The sequence below is a fragment of the Phalacrocorax aristotelis genome, chromosome Z, assembly GCF_949628215.1.
Source record: "Phalacrocorax aristotelis chromosome Z, bGulAri2.1, whole genome shotgun sequence".
Classification (NCBI taxonomy): Eukaryota; Metazoa; Chordata; class Aves; order Suliformes; family Phalacrocoracidae; genus Phalacrocorax; species Phalacrocorax aristotelis.
This window is the reverse complement of record NC_134311.1, coordinates 47472031-47488838: the sequence shown is the minus strand read 5'-3', so window position 1 is coordinate 47488838 and position 16808 is coordinate 47472031. Positions and strand designations below refer to the sequence as shown.

General features: G+C 38.4%; 1 protein-coding gene across 9 annotated transcripts in view; it reads right to left on the bottom strand.

Moving 5' to 3' along the window:
• NFIB (nuclear factor I B) overlaps positions 1-16808 on the bottom strand; it is a 169852-nt gene that overhangs the window by 67897 nt on the left and 85147 nt on the right. For all 9 annotated transcript variants that reach the window (XR_012658073.1, XM_075079383.1, XM_075079379.1 and 6 more), the window contains exon 3: positions 1586-1639. Coding sequence is in view for 8 of the 9 variants with exons in the window: in XM_075079383.1 (XP_074935484.1) it covers positions 1586-1639 (54 nt within the window). In the remaining variant the exon portion in view is untranslated. The remainder of the gene's footprint in view (positions 1-1585; positions 1640-16808) is intronic.

Sequence of the window (16808 nt, the reverse complement as noted above, 5' to 3'; positions counted from 1 at the left end):
CAGATCATGCCTTCAGCTTCCCAAACCTAGAGGCTAAAAAGGATCCTTCAAAATGATGAGAGGTAATGCATTTAGCTTTTCTTGCACTCACAGATATATTCTAAAACAAAAATAAATGTTTTACAGCTAAATGCTCCAAGTTTTACAAAACTGTGATTATTTGTGAGGAATTTTTTCAGGCTTGTTTTAGGTGTAAATTTGCTGGTTTGGGTTTTTAAACCACTATCCTACATAATTTATGTATGTCATGTATTTAATAGAGAAATAAAAGCCTACTTATAACATCCCACACAGTTTGGAGAGAAACAGCATTGAAGTCTCCAGCCAAAAGTGATTTCAAGCCTGCATCATCCCTTGCAAAAACAAAAAAATCACATTAAAAAATCACTTGAAAAAGAGCTTATAATGTTATTTGACTTGTTCTGCCCTTATATCTCTAAAACACATCTGCAGTCTTCCCATGCACGCTTCAGTTTTTATAATATAGGAATATGGGGGGTTTTATAACGATCTATGATGGTTCTCCCACTCTTGCTTATTCACATCCAACACAGATGACATATTCCACCACATGTAGAGAATACTTTGATCGTATGTGTGGTACAAAACTGTACAGCCACAATGCAGGCTGTTTTCCCTAACATTTGGACACATCCAGAAATATTAATGTATATGTAACAGCCAGCATCACACAATTACTTCTTGGTTAGAGCGTGGTTCATTTTGCACTTAGAAAAAAAGCAAACTGAGTTAGTTGCAGCTTATTTCAGATAGACACTTCTTCTGAGAGCCAAAATGAGAAGATACAGCATGACAGTGGTGGCAGGAGTCACTTCTTGCTCATTAAGAAGTGATAATATGTCTGTCACACTTGTTTGTCCTACCCTCAATAAAATTCATAAAACAAAAAATATTTACAAGACTTACTGGCACAACCCAAGTGATTAGAAGGATACCACCATGAAAATACAAAGAACCTTTGGTCTAAACAGTGTGGAACAGTGAAGTCTGGGTTTTATTTTCTCTTGAATTTTTATTTTTAGAGAATCCTTTAAAGGATTATTTACACTGACACCTCTCTCAAAAAAATTCTAAGTGTCACTAGCATGGCCCAATTTACATGTTCAAAAACTGCACTGAGCTGATATGAAAATATAAAAAATGAACATATTTGCATTTTATAATGCACGTGTAAAATAAAAGTACAGAATATGGTAGCTCAGGTCACAGACTTTAGAGGTAGGTCAATTTTGTTTTGTTTGACATAAAAGAATGATTGTAGCATTTGAAGACTTATAAAAGTAAAGTTATTTGGGATCTTGGCTCCTTTCTCCTCTGCTCATCTCCACTTACGAAATTCTAAAAACCATGAACAATAACAAAAATTCCTTAAACAAATGTTGATGAAGCTGCAACTAAGGCATTGCCAGTTTAAAAGAACTAAAATAATCACAGCTTGTCCTGATTATATTCACTTACCAGTGCAAAATAGGTTGCTGACCAATTGTGCTCTCTTTAACTACTAACAGTAGTATCTTTGTTCTCAAACAATGTTAGATGCACATGTTCTGGAACTTATATTTACCTGGTGGATTCTTGGCAGGATCATTGTGGCTTGGACTTCCTGGTTGTCCAGAATCTATAAAGAAATGAAAGAAATGTTTTACTAATTTGTTTTGAAAGTATCTCACAACCTTTTAATACCCTCCTTCACTATTAAACTAATACCTAACTTTGTTCTTTAAAGGTCATTTCCCTGACTTTCTACATTAAGGCAGTATTGAACGAACACACTATAAGTTACCCATTTTATGCAGAAGCAGAAACATTGTGAAAGATGCAATGATCCTAATAAGACGAACTCACAGATCACTGAATAAGGACAAAAGAGTCATTCAGGTAAATACTGAAGTTGTAAAGACATCTACAAGGGTACCTTTTCATCCCCTTTCCCTTCATCCCCCAAATATAATATTGCATAATTGGCAAAGCAGAGGTAGTTTCTTCTCAGGCAATGACCAGAAAGACATACTGGATCAGGCAACTGAAGGCGTTTGCAGTGAGAAATTCTGTTTCTTTACCCTTTCCGTAAAGCATAAAGGCCTACACTGGTTCCACGGTCTCAGGTCTACACTGAAGCTACGACTGTCCATTTTAATACAATATAGGCTTTGTGTTCCTAGTCTGTGAGAACTGCTGTTGTGAAATGAAGATTATGTAACACAAAAACTAAGAAAACCCAAACCCTGTAGACTTCAAAGAGTGTTCTTTGCATGATACATACACTTAATGAATCAAGAGGAGAATGGAATTTCATGTTAATAGATTAAATGATAAATTATATCCTTACTCATAAAAGCAGTTGCTTTTAAAACTATCTACTTTTTGCTGTATTCCCACACTAATAACATAACAAAACCTTACTCCACTGCAATAAATTGTTATTAACAAAGTAAGACATGACAGATACTCTTGTATGCAAAGAGAATAAGAAATTAAACGAAGCACAACCATTTGTTCTGTTATAGGTATCTAAAATGGAGCAGTTTTACATTCTGAATAAAAAATATAATTTTTTTTAAATGTAACACTGCTTGGTAGTACCATAGGACCGGACCAGACCAGCAAAAGACTGCATCATAGCACTACAGAAATTGCTACTGCCAAATGGACCCCAGAGGGAAATCAGAGTTCTTGAATGTACTGCTGCTGACAGCGTCCAGATTAAAGAAAAAAAGACAGAAAGCAGAAAAGCACATATCAACAAATACTTGTCCTTCAATACCCACCACTTTTTCTTAAAGCCAGTGTAGCCCTCAACCTAGAATGAGAGATTCCCTCCACCTGCTACAAGAAGTTCACTGAAATCTGTTATCATCTGTTATGTTAGCAAATATGGTTCAATACGCATCTCTCTAGCAGTTTAAGTTAACACAAGCTTGATTCTACAGAAGATATTATCTGCAATGAAAATCCATTTCACAGTTCAAGTTCTACTGAATTCATCTGAATCACAGAATCACAGAAGACAAGCATCTGGGGATCTACCAGAGTACTGGAAGACCAAGGCACATGTGAAACCCAGTTCTGATAGTATTAAAAACACAACTAAATTTTCCAGAATTGAATGAAATCATTCTTGCACACAATAAAATACCTATTGGAGAGCAAAGTCCACATGAAATTTCCTCTTTTTCAACCCTGGGTAGGAAGAATGAAGGGCAGGCCTTCCAGTCAGATTCTGCACGTCACATGGTTTGAGCACTTGGGTACTCTTAAGACTCCTACTGTATAACACAATATGTAGCCATTCAGTATGCCTGTTTCTTTTCATGGTAGGATATAGCACATCCCTGTAAAAAATCAAATCAAAGTAATCTAGAAACTCAACCAGCTATAAGAAATGCTAAAAATATGATGCTTCTCTGCATATGGACCTTTATATGGACAAATGTCCTTTCCCTGTGTTGCTATGGGAAGGTTCACCCTGCAGGGGGTGAACTTTAATACTCTTCTAATAGGCATTCTCTGCTTCTGCAAAACATACATATTATTACTTAAACTAAGATTATCAGAGAGGATTAATTTTACACAGCAATGGCCCAAGTGTAAAACTACTGAAGATATGTGGCTAAATGAAGTGTCATCTTGGTAGCAGATGCACCCAATAAAGCTAGGACAGTGTAGCTTGGGGAACACAAAGATGTTAATGAGGCCTACCAGAAAGTAACCTTTGAAGTTGTCTCCCTTAAAATTCACTAAAAAGATGCACAAAACGAAGAATATTTTTTAGCTCTTGCACAGCAATTTATGTTTACTCCTACTTCCTCATTGACAGGTCGGCCACTCTCTGGATCCAGGATTTAAAGGTTGATGGTAATTTAAAAAATTGTTTTTCATATTGTAATAATAAATAGACTTAGCAAAGAATTTTCCAGTTATAAGGATAAGCAGTTGGCTAGTTATTATAATTTGCTAGTCAGACTTAGCTTTGTTTTATATTAACTACTTATCAATCACGATTTTTACAGCTTGATTCTCCCATGGTGTTTTGAGCAGTAGATGCTACTATCGTATTCACCAGCGGGGTTTCAATGACCTTGAGAAAGCAAAGAATTATTGTAAGCTGAATATAAGAAGCAACTTATCTAACTTTTCACTTAAAGCAGTTGAGAAAGCAAAGAACTGTGTTCTGTATGAGTCTATCAACCTATGTAACTCTGCACTTAAAGCACACAGAAGCATCTCATTCTCAGGATGAAAAATACAGACATGTGATGTCCTATGACGATCCAATTCTCTTACCAGTGTCAGTAATTATAGAGCACTCTCCTGATTTGATTGGATGCAAATAGCCTTGCAAAGTACAAGAGAACCATGATCATTATAGGAATAAATTGTATTAATACCTTAATTTATAAGCAGAATATTGAACGAAAAGAGACACTGGATCAATGCTCTTCTAAAAGAGGGAGTAAGAGGCATTTTTGGAAAGACACAGAAACTAAGGAAGCAAAAGGCATGTTAAGACACTTTAAATCATTCTTTGTCCTCATCTGCACAAGATCATTAATTAACAACATGAGCCCTGGGTTTAAAAATTGAAGGCTTTTCTTCCAGTGTGATGGAGAAAGACATAAACCAAACTTATTGTCTTCTGGGTGGCTTTGCATTCAATTTTCCCTCCAAATAATTCAGTGTACATTTAAAAAAGAAAAAAAAATCCTAAGCTAGAAATGGTAAGCAAAGCTATACAACGAGGAGCAAATAAAACCCCATCATGTAAATGTGATGGAACTGAACTTTTCAACATTGTTATTTAGGTAGCTCCCAACCATAAGTTCCCTTAATTTATTCTTTTTCCTTGGGGTTTGGTTTGTTGGTTTTTGGTTTTGGATTGTTTTTTTTGTGTGTGTGTGTGTTATTTTGGGGTTGGGTTTTTTCTGTTTTTTTTTTTTTTACCTATTTGTTTTAAAAACCTCCTCCTCAAATTTTACGGTCAATGTGCTTTTCTTGAAAAAACTCTTCCACACAGATCTCAGAAGTACTTATTTGCTACAGAGAAAAAGCTCACATACACATACCATTTCCACAAAATGGCTTTCATATGCACCTCACAACTATGGTGAGCGTATCTTCTGCTCTGCTCTTCTTGATGCAGACTGCTCCAACAGTCAGCAGCTGATGCCTTGATTAGTTATTGCCCCATGGATGAACAGTTTATATGAGAATGGTTCGAGCCAGCCTTTAATCTTATCTGGTAGATATTCATGTAACCCTGATAGACTTTATGTATAATTTATCATGATTCAGCATGGCTACCACCAAGATATTAAAACTCTTTATCTCAAATTACTCTTCCTTTTAGAAGATGGTGTGAATGGATGAGTCAGGAACCTGGTATTTTTTACTGAATTGTTTCTCATGTTTTCATTTCTAGGGGTCAATCCCAATGAGTATCTGCGAGCACAGGCAACTCACTGCAGCCTGAAGCCAGGGCTAAGTAAAACTGACTGTTGGGGCCTGCTGATGGTGAGAAAAAAACACCCATTTCCCCTGCAGTACACTAGGAGAAAGGTGCTGCCATGATATATTATCACTCTTGGCTTCATAAGGCAGAGGGAGAAAAAAAAAAAGCTGATGGTTTGCCACCAGTGAGGGACAAGATACTCTCTCCCTTTGCACCACCTTGTCTTCAACAAGCAGCAACAGGAAGGATGCACACCCCAGCAAAGCCAAGAAAGTCACTCTACTGTTCACCAGCTTCCTAATGGATTTTTAGTATTGTTTACCACATCTTTAGCATTGTTTACCTAATCTTTCATTTTTCAGCTGATAAGAGAGGATACTGTCTTTAAAAAGTAAGTTATGCTATACCTCCCTTATGTCCCATACTGTACAAGGAATTTTGCTTTTAAGGGTCCCTGCATTAGCATAACATTGAAGGCCTTGAAAACAACTAGAGGCAGAATATGTAAAAAGAAAAAATGTTTTCTTGAGCCATGTCTTAGAAATAAGCAGGTTCTCCACAGGTATCATACTAATCAAATAAACTTCCTCAGTGGTTTCAATGAACACATTTCACTTTTCATTTGCCACAGGCTAGGAGACAGCCTTTGCACTCAGTTAATCTCAGCTGACGGACACTAATTTAATCATTCACCAGCATGTAAATACACCCTTGTTCTTTGAATAGTCCATGATTTGGTTATGGGGGAGGATAAAGGACCAGAGAGATATGGCACCATGTAAGTATCAGTTTGATGCTCTTCAAGCCTTCGCATACCTATACAGCCTCTGACTTGACAACTGAGAGTCACTACTATGAACAACAATCACAGCTACCTCCCAATGTCATCCTTCAGGATTACATTGACACCTACCATCACAAATTTGAGGCAAATGGCTGTACCCCTGAAAACCACAGGAACACAGGACACCCCAGTCTGGTAGGCACCTGGGGAGGTCTCCAGTCCCAGTCCCAGTCACTGCACAGGGAAGGCTCAGCAGTGGGTTCAAACTCATCTCCTCAGGGCTTTAAAAAGTCAGGGCATGAAACCCCTCAAGGATAGAGACGGCCTAACCACCCTGGGCCCCAGCTCCACTGCTGGGCTGTCCTCATAGGGAAAAGACTTTCCAAATCAGCTCTTCATCTTTCAAAGGCTTTCAGACCATAGTTATGGAAGGAAAGCATTCATGGCAACAAAAAAGCAAGATATCTCCCTCTCCTCCAAAGCAAATAACATCATCAGCAAAAATCCATAAAGCAAATAAATAAATAATTTCATTTGTGTACCTTAAATCATTACCATTAATTATTATTTTCCTAATTTTACTACACACTTACCTTTTACTACCTAAATTATTTTACCCTCACAAAGCAATTGATTGGATTTATAAACTTCCCAAATACTTTTAATGATTTATTTTGCAAAAGCAACATCTTTCATTGTACACCATTTCTATATCTGATGACGCTGAATTATTGTATAATTTTATGAGCATTTTCACACCAACAGTAGTGATATGACAGTTTGTTTATGGTATAAACAAGATGAAAGTGTTTTATTGTGTTCAGTATCTGCTGAAATGATGCTATAAACATGGAAATTGAATTGTTTTCGTAAGTATGTTAATGTGAGGGGGGATTTACTTTTCGTATATTCTTAGAGCACTACATTTAATGGAAATACTTTCCCTGAAAATTTTGTCCAACTGATTTCGTGTGATAAAATGCTCAGCCCCACCATTTCCTTTGCTAGAGAACAAGGTCTATGAGGAGTGGCTGAGGGAACTGAGATCATTTAGTCTGGAGAAAAGGACGCTGAGGGGAAACCTAATCACTTTCTACAACTGCCTGAAAGGAGGTTGTAGTGAGGTGGGTATCTCAGTCTATTCTCCCAAGTAACAGGTGATAGGAGAAGAAGAAATGGCCTCAAGTTGCTCCAGGAGAGGTTTAGATCTGGTATTAGGGAAAAATTCTTCACCAAAAGGGTTGTCGAGCATTGGAAGAGGTTGCCCAGGGAAGTAGTTGAGTCACCATCACTGGAGGTATTTAAAAGACATGTAGGTGTGGCACGTAGGGACATGATTTAGTGGTGGACTTGGCCGTGTTAGGTTTACAGCAGGATTTGATGAACTTAATGGTCTTTTCCAACCTAAATGATTCTGCAAATCTACATCCCTGAAGATAAATGGTATGAACCACAACTCACAAAAGAATGAAGCAGCACCTCAGAAAACTAGTGCTTCACTGTGAGAAAGAAAAGTTTGCAGGATGAAGACTCACATCTTTTCCCAACAGCTTATACTCTATTAGCAATATGCGTTCATGACACCCAGACTGAAACCCTCCAAAACACAGATGCAGTGACTTCTTTTTAAAATGTTATTCTGCTACCCTTATTCTGCAAGGAGTTTGCTCTGTGTTCACCAAGACTGCTATCTAGTACAATGCTATTGCACTGGATATGTATACGAGGCACTAGCCCTACAAGTTTTTAACATGCTTGGTATTCATACAGCTGGTGGTAAATAAGCAGTATAGAGAACTGAAGTTAGACGTTTAGGTGCAAGTCATGGGACAGTGGCATCGACTCCCAGACAACACTGCAAGGGAAACCCTGTTGGCCATGCAAGGAAGCATTGCTTATTGATCACCTTGCAGAGGCTCTGTGGCATTCTCCAGGTTTCCAAAGACATATCATTAGCTTTGATCCATTTGTAGACCTGGTTTCCACAAATTTAAGTAAGTGTACCAAAAAGATCTATGTGCAAAGGCTCTTAAGTTGACACAGAAATAACAGTCCTGGTTGCTACTGCTATGAGGTGTATTTAAATCTCAAGAAAGCCTCAGGTCCTCAGTGCAAACTCTATTTTGGCAAGTAATCCCTACTGCTTTTTGCTCCCTTCATTAGTTTGCACCCAGGAGGCATGGGAGGAACTTCTTGGGAGACCAGAGCAGCGGCAGGAGCTACTCTGAAGGCTGGATGTGCTGAACCTACAAGGGTATGTTTCATGAGCACTCACGTGCTGCACCAGGAGCCAGGAGCCACCATAACAGTGACCTCTGCTCTTTCCCTTGAAAGGGTGCTGCCGTCTAACCTTCACCTACCTGAAGAAGGCAGTGCGGAAGAGAGCTGACTGCTGGCCTCAGAAAGCTAAGGTACTTATCTGTGTCACCCGCTGACTCAGGCAGGTACCCAGGTTTTTAACCCAAGCAGGCCTATCATTTCACAAAAGCCTTCAGTGCTCAGGCAAGGAGGTGCTTCTGTTGGGAGGCAGCTGGCCCAGCAGGCAGAAGCTGGGCTCTGTTTTTGTTTTGGTTTGAAACTGTTTGCTTTGGAGTGAGGACACAGCAAGAGCTACTCAGTCCTCAGCCCTCCCCTTTCACCGCAGTCCCCTGTGCCCTCCCACAACAGATGAGTTGGCCAGAGGCTGGCATGACTGGGAGAAACCCTGCGCCTTTCAGCCAAGGGCCCACCTGTCCCCGTGGGACACACTTCGTGGCCCCAGTGGTGGGGGTCTGCAGCTGAGGCGGCATCACCACAGTCAGGTTGGTCAGGGCGATCCCACCACCGGGGCACCCACTATGCGGGCTGACAGCGAGGCGGTGCATGATGGTTCGGGGCATCTGAGCCACACAGGTCATGGCCAGCTCCCTGCCTCACCTCCACTTTTATCAGCAGTTCAGATATGCTGCTGCCAAGTCACCCAACCAGCCATTGTTGAGACTTAACTTTTCTTCAGAGTGTTTTAATTAGGTAAATAAAAAACGGTAATTAAATCAACATTACGTAATGTGTTTCTGATTTGTAATCTCATTTAAATTAATTAACTGACTCAGCCCTTGTTTAGTTTTTAAACTGCCCTAGTTAAGAAGTGGAGCTCTGGGAGTAAATCCAGTTTTCATATAGTTGAAAGAAATTCAAGGACCTAGAAGCACTTACCAGAACCAAAATAGCAATAAGCATAGTCAGCTTTTCAGCTTTATGTCCCATGCACAGATTTATCTTTTTAATTTAAATTCCCTTGTTTATGTAAAATAAATCACAACACTTATTTATTCAAAATATTTCTTATACAATTTACAAAGACCATATGTTGCTCATTTTGAAAACTGAACAACTTTCCCCAGCTGTGTTATAAGTTGTGCATGGAATATATACATATTATATATCTATATGTATGCACACGCACACACACACATATTTTTAAGTTAAGAAAAGGGTTATATTTTTTCATGACCTCAAACAAGTGTTTCCCATACTTCATAATATTAGTTGAGTTCTTTTTTGACATGTACGTTAAAGCGAGATTTACACAGGTATCTTGCCACATGTGGATGAACGTGAAAGAATGAAGTTTCTTTCCAAAACTTGCTGGATTCAGTAGGAAAGGATGAGATATGAATGCTTAATTTTATCCATCTGGAAGATACTGTGGATACTAGCTATAGTCAGAAACATTCAGAAGTTGCTCTTGGAAACCAAGAAACTTTTTACATTAAGTTATGTATCATAAAGGGCTTTTATTACAGATTTTTCAGAAAATGAAAAGCAAAAGGTAGAACACAGTGAAATACTTAATTGGGTGTTTAGAGAAGAAAGAAATTATATGGTAGACTATATTACTGAAAAAGCTCATATTTGCGTGTAAAGAATAGGAATTTGCTTGCATATACCTTCTGCCAATTAATAAACTGGCCACTTCATTATGTTGTGAAAGACAAAGCTTGACCCTCACCTTCATGCAATGTATATTACTAAGAACTGCGTGGATCGTGGGTTTTATCATTGACTCCCATCCAGTCAGGATTTCATTTTCTGTTGCATTTTAGGGCAGTAAAGCAAAAAGAATTCAGGGAGATAAAATACACATTTCCACTACATAAAGCAATATTTTTAGGGACAGGATAATGATTCCATAGCTAAGAAAAAAAATTAGTTTTGTTCAATATGGGTCTCAGCCAAAGGCTGTTAAAATGAACAGAAAGTTGCTCCAGTGAGTCTTGGATGAGGCACTTCATGGTAAATTATGGTTTAAAAGTACAAAAAGAAAGCATAGTTCAACAAATAATGTAGGATAGGACTGCATTTTTTCTCTGAAGAGCATTGCATCCTCCACTAAAACATACAGTAATACGAGCCGGATTCTTCAGACTTTCAGAAAGTTAAAATCATATGCTACTTCACGAGTCTAAAATATCACCTGACAAAGAACCCACAAAGGAGTTTACAAATATTAGCAGAGGCTCATGAGGCCTTTCTATTATTATGTAGACAGACATCTCCTAAAATGCTAAGTATGCCACCGCACTATACACTAATTGTTGGAATTAAACAACAATTAAACTAAAATGCTGGGGTTTTACATATCTTGGAAACTCCAAAATTAGACCAGAGCAGTGGAGTGTGTAGTATTTCTTTGAGCCAGCTAAGAACAACATGAGGTAATACCTCTGCCAATAAGTATAACTATGCTTAGGAGCCCAAAACAAAATTAATGTTTTCTCTGAAAAAGGAGGAGAAAAGGCTTAATGATTTGACAAGCTGAGTGTTGCTGTAGTGTTTCTAAATATTCTACCATTTACCAAAGGACCTCCTAATTTTGATCTATGATCCACAATGCTACCACAACTATGTTTTCATTTCAATTAATTTCAACTTTATGACTGGTGGTAAAACACAACCTTTAGCAGAACAGATACGGAACACAGCAAGAAAAGACCCCAAAAACGTGATGGTTTGGTTTTGACCGGTTGGCTGGTTGGGGATTTTTGCAACTGCTGCCTATACATTGCTGAGTATTTCTTACCTTGAGATTGCCGGTTGATGTTATGTGCTATTTTTGAACACTGGGATATTAATTTACATTTAAGAGAGATGGGGCATAAGGAATGCAATAGTTCTGTGTATCCTTAAGTAACATATTTGTTATCATAGATCATGTTTCTGTGAGCAATGTATGAAATGGCAGTATATACACATAATTTGTAGGTTATGTTGCTGAAGTGATTAAAAAAAATCAGATCAATGTATTGATTCTTCTGTCTACTTTGAACTTTTACAGTAGATAAAAAACCAGAAGTACCTAATCATATGATGTGCCACAGGAGAATTTAAACTGTAGAGCTGACTAACCAATAGAAACATATGACTAATCCAGCTTTGGGTTTGGGCAGGGATATTCTGCAAAAAAACACAAGGCGTGTAACAAAAAAAGAAAAAAAGTATCATGGTTTAAATCTTGTCTTTCAAATTTTAAACAAAGCAATTTTAACGAACACTTTTCCCACAGATGTCCTATCTCCCTATTATCAATAGTACTGCCCTGCCATTGCAGTCACATTGGTCAAAAGCTATAAAACAATATTAAATCCTATCTGATCATGTTCATTTGTGCCTTCCCAATATAAGTCTGCCATTTTGTGGCGAGTATCACATGGGAGCATCTCTTGTAATTCTGTAACTTTTACTGCATATTACACATCAGCATATCCCTCACTTCTGCTAATTTCTAATGCATCTACATGGGTGAAATTCCCTGACATAAGTACAATACCTATTGCAGTTCTGCAACGAAGAGTATAAAACATGCTCGCTGGTTCAGTGTACAGCAGAGGCTGCTTTTGCTCTTTGTATTTCAATTTATTTACTAATGTTGGCACATGTTCCTGCAGTACCTAAGAGTATTATATACTTGAAAAAGGATACTACTTTTTATCTTAAAAAAAACCAGATGGATGGATTCAAATTCCAAAGTTTTCGTTTTTATTGCTTACTACTTTTTTTGGTTTGCATGAGTAAAAATTGAGTGTTAATGAAGTAAAAAAAACAAAAACAAAAACAAAAACAAAACAAAAACAAAACACTAACTCAGAATTCTTACTGCACCTGGTAACTTGCCAGTGCCTTAAACATTATTTAACCATCCAGAATTTCTAAGGCTTATTTTCTTACAACTGTTCCACCACAGTAGGACCTTGAGAAACCTATCAAGTCTGATTTGGTCTGCAGCTGTAAAAAAGACCTTTGGAGTTAAAAAACCTTGTAGAAGTTTACTGAAAATACATCAGAACATCAAGAAGTTTCAGTTTTTGGCAGAGAGCAAAGGGGGCTGCACCACTCAACAGCTTCAATACATGAAGCCAGAATGAGTAACCTTAGACATTCAATATATCTACTATAACTGCAGGAATTACATTCCTATTAAAGGCCTTTTTTTTCTTAAAAAATAACTTTCTGCTGGCTAAAGATATAAGATAATATTTAATCCACATAGTCCTTTCCATTTTAATAAGTCTGTATATTCTTGTATCTCTGCACACATGTGTGTGTGTTGAAATTATAAATGCATATAGCTTGACGGTTATCTTACTTATAGCCTAAAGTCTGGGGCTTTGTAGAAAGGAAAGTCTAATGAGTTAAACATGTTAACTCTCTTGTGCATTAGTGACAGAACAACAATACCTTCACAACAGCATTCCTGACAGAAATAGTTCAGATATTTCTAAAAACTTTAAAGCAAAAAATAGCAACTTAATACTTGCACTGTCCTTCCAGGAAAAACACTAATCATTTTCCCCCTTGCACACCCACATAGCAGGTTCAAGATTCAGTTCAACATCTTCTTATTCAAGCACTTTGACAGCTCTGGGCTATATTTTTCCTGGACAAAAGGGTTAAACTCACTTGACCTGAAGGAGTTAGATGAGACGCAGAGCACTGCATGAGCATTCGGGTGTGTGCACTGTAATTACAGCAGACCCTTTTATGACTGATTTCAAGCAGATGACAATACTTTAATGGAAACCTGTGGACTTCTCAGATTTTGCCTTACCGTCCTCCCTTCTGCCTTTCCCTCCCTGAATTCCACAAACACACCTTGTCTGCTTCTGAAAAAAAACATTCTTACAGCTCCCTTTCTAGCCCAGCCTCCTTTCATTGTGGTTGCTGCCAACACTTCAGAGCAGTGTAAAGTCAATCTGCCTATGCTGCTTGAGCAACTTAATGTGAATTTGGAAAAGCACACAATGCCGAGACTAGACTTCATTCAGATCACCCTATCTTTCAGTAGTTCAGGTTTCCATGCAGTTGCTAAAATTTGCATCGACATGCAAATGAGACCAATTGGCTAGTTAGACAATAATATTTACCCTTATGAACTGTTATAGCAAGCAAATCTCCAAAGCCCCAAAATGTTCTCAAGCAGTGTTCCAGGAAAGGTTGTACATCTGAATAACAAACAGTATCCTTTTAATGCCTACTTAAATGTGGAACACAAACAACAATAGAGCCTTTTCAGGGCAGCAGCATGATATCAGTAACGGCAAGAACATGAGAAAATCCAATTCTCTCATGAAATTCACCTTGGCCTAGGGCTGTGTTTCTCCACCCAGTGGGTGTGACTGACAGGCAAGCATTGCAGAGTGCCCGCTATTCACACCTCACACTTGCAGAAAACAAACCAAGAAAACCAACACTAAAAAAAAAAAGGCACTCATCCCAGGATGCAGCAAAGTTAAGAAGCCTGCTCATCAACCTGCCCCAAGCTTTTTCCAAATCCTCCCCAACCTGAAGCTGTCCCATAGCAATGTACACTTTTCACATGATGCTCTTCTGTTCACTGGTACCAATGCACTTCCACACATGGGAACAGAACAGGGGTGTGTGACCCACCCACAGCAGAGTGAGGCAATGTCAGGGCTGGCAACAGAGAGCTCCACCAGCAGCAAAGCAACCACCAGCATCCAAGAACATGCCAGCACATTTTTTGGCCAATTTTTTCAAAGTGATTCTGGCATTAGCCTACCTATATACACAATTGTTCAAAATTAAGTTCATGTAACAAAGCTAAAATATGCTCCATACCAAGCCAGTTTGCTATAAGTTTAAAGCCCTGCGTCGCCCCAGGAAACACTAGCATTACTCTCTGGCCCCTTTCTCCTATTTTAATCAGATGAGCAATCAAATCACTTCCATATGCATAGCTATTGATAACAGCATGATGTAAGTATTCAGGAGATGGAAACAGCACATGAAGACAGATTGCCGTGACAATAAGAATAAAACTAAAACTTTATACAAAGTTTAGTCCACAGGTTACCACAGTTTGTTAGACAGTTTGTGTATGTGTATAGGAGACAGCCCAGGAAACATGAATCTAGGAAGACTGTCAAGCTAGCAAGCCTACACTCTTTTCCACACACAAGTTGGCTCAGTCACAGCAAGTTTGGGCATCTTTGCACAGCTCTCACCTATGCCATTTCAAATGATACGCCGCAGCCTAACATCAAGTTAATGTAGATTACAGGCAATCACATGAAGATCTCTGAAAAAAGGCATACGTCAGCACCAAAATGATATCTGCCTTCTTAATTTTATTAGCATAAGTCCATAAGTCCATTTTGAATATCAGCAGGTGCAAAAAATGTAATCACTATTTTGCAGCATTTTAAAAAAAGACTAGGCTAAAGACACATAATAAATATCACGTTAGCAAATAACATTTATTAAGCAATGAGGCATTAAAAAGAAGTGCAGTGATTATGGGGCAAAACAAGGCAAATTCTCTGGACCATATCTTTCCATGAGATTAGTAGGGGAGAACCACAGTAAATAGACATATCTCGACTACATGTTAAATAACACTTTTTCCTATGTTTCCATACTTCATTCAATCATTCCTGCAGACTGCTGAAATATGGTCTCTCAATCAACATCGTTTGCAGACCCATGACCAAGACTGGAATGGTTTAAATCATTAGAAAGCCCAGATAAATTCTTTGCCCAAACAACAAACCCCTTACTGTCTTCAAATCTGTAAAAATGAAGTTTGTGCCTCTTAGGAAAGCCCATCTCCTTCTTACAGGGATTGCAGTCCAATTTTAACAACCCATACAGCCTGAAGACCCTTGGATCAGATGACTACCTATGTTCAGTCCCTGCTAACAACAAATTCAAGTTGATGGCCTGCAAGGGACAATATTTAAAACTTAATTTTGTTCTTGTTCACACATAAGCATACCCACAGTCCTTCCTTCTGCAGGACAGATTTGTCAATTTTGTGGTCACAAAATAAACAGCAGCAATCAATATCATCTTGCTGATTTCAGGCATTCCCAGGAGAAAGCTTCCTGAAATACTCCACAAAATCAACATCTATGAAAACTCTGCAGTGATGTTTCATTTTCAGGTATCTAAGAAGATGACTATCCCCACCCTGGCACTGGAGAACATCCAAAACATTCATCAACAAAGAAACAAAGCTGCATGACTACTCAACTCCTTCAACATTACCAATGCTCTCTGCTTTAAGGGGGCAAATACAGTTAGCAGTGTGTAAATCACAACACAGCTGGAAGCACAGAGACAGACAACCCACTATCAGAACAGGCAAGTAATAACGTTTGCCATCCACACTTACAGGGGATTCTTCTGTTGCATTACTAAGAACAGAGGGCATACATGTGAGTAAATTACTCCCTGGTATGCAATGAATTCAGAATATGTGACTTTGTGTGTGTGGAGTTAGAAGTGGTCGTCCACAAGCAACGTTTGACTCTAGGAAGTGCGCTGTTATTCTGTTAATGACATTGGCAGCCCTTTTACCCAAGGACTGGGTCTATAATTAACTTTAGGAATAATACTGTATATGAAATTGTTAAAGATTTACTATAAGATAACCTGCAACCACCTGTACGAATGAACAAAACAACCAACGGTAAATTCCTTTCCCTACCTACCTTCTCTTTTCAGTCTCTCTCCACTTTCCTCCTGCCACCTCCATGTTCCTGGAAATATTCTTCTACCCTGCAACCTTCTCCATGTCCAGGAAAATACCTGTAGTTAAACAAACTAAAACCACTAATAACTACAGGTTTCTTGCTCAACTGAATATGACAGACAACCAAATGCTGCTTATTATGAAGGGGTCTGTTGCTGGAAGGATCTCTCCCTTTTTTCTCTTGCATGTTGCTGTTACTTTAAAGCAACACCCTCACTTTAAAAGTGTGCAAGGTAGGGGAGGGGCTGAGCAGATGATGAATAAAGTGAATAGTCTCTTTTGAAGACTGGCTGAAATACGAAGCTGTGCTTTGCAATCTGGGCTTTGATGAATCATCTGAACAGAAGGCTTCCCCTACAATCATGCAATTTTACAACTCATGGCCAAAAGTCATGCTGCCTTTATGGGTACTATTATCAGCCTTGGTGTTTAGTCAGAAAACAGAAGATTAAAGCATTAGGTGAATATCATAGTAATGATAAAAAACATTAGAGAAACAGAAGTGGCAGTATATTTTCCTG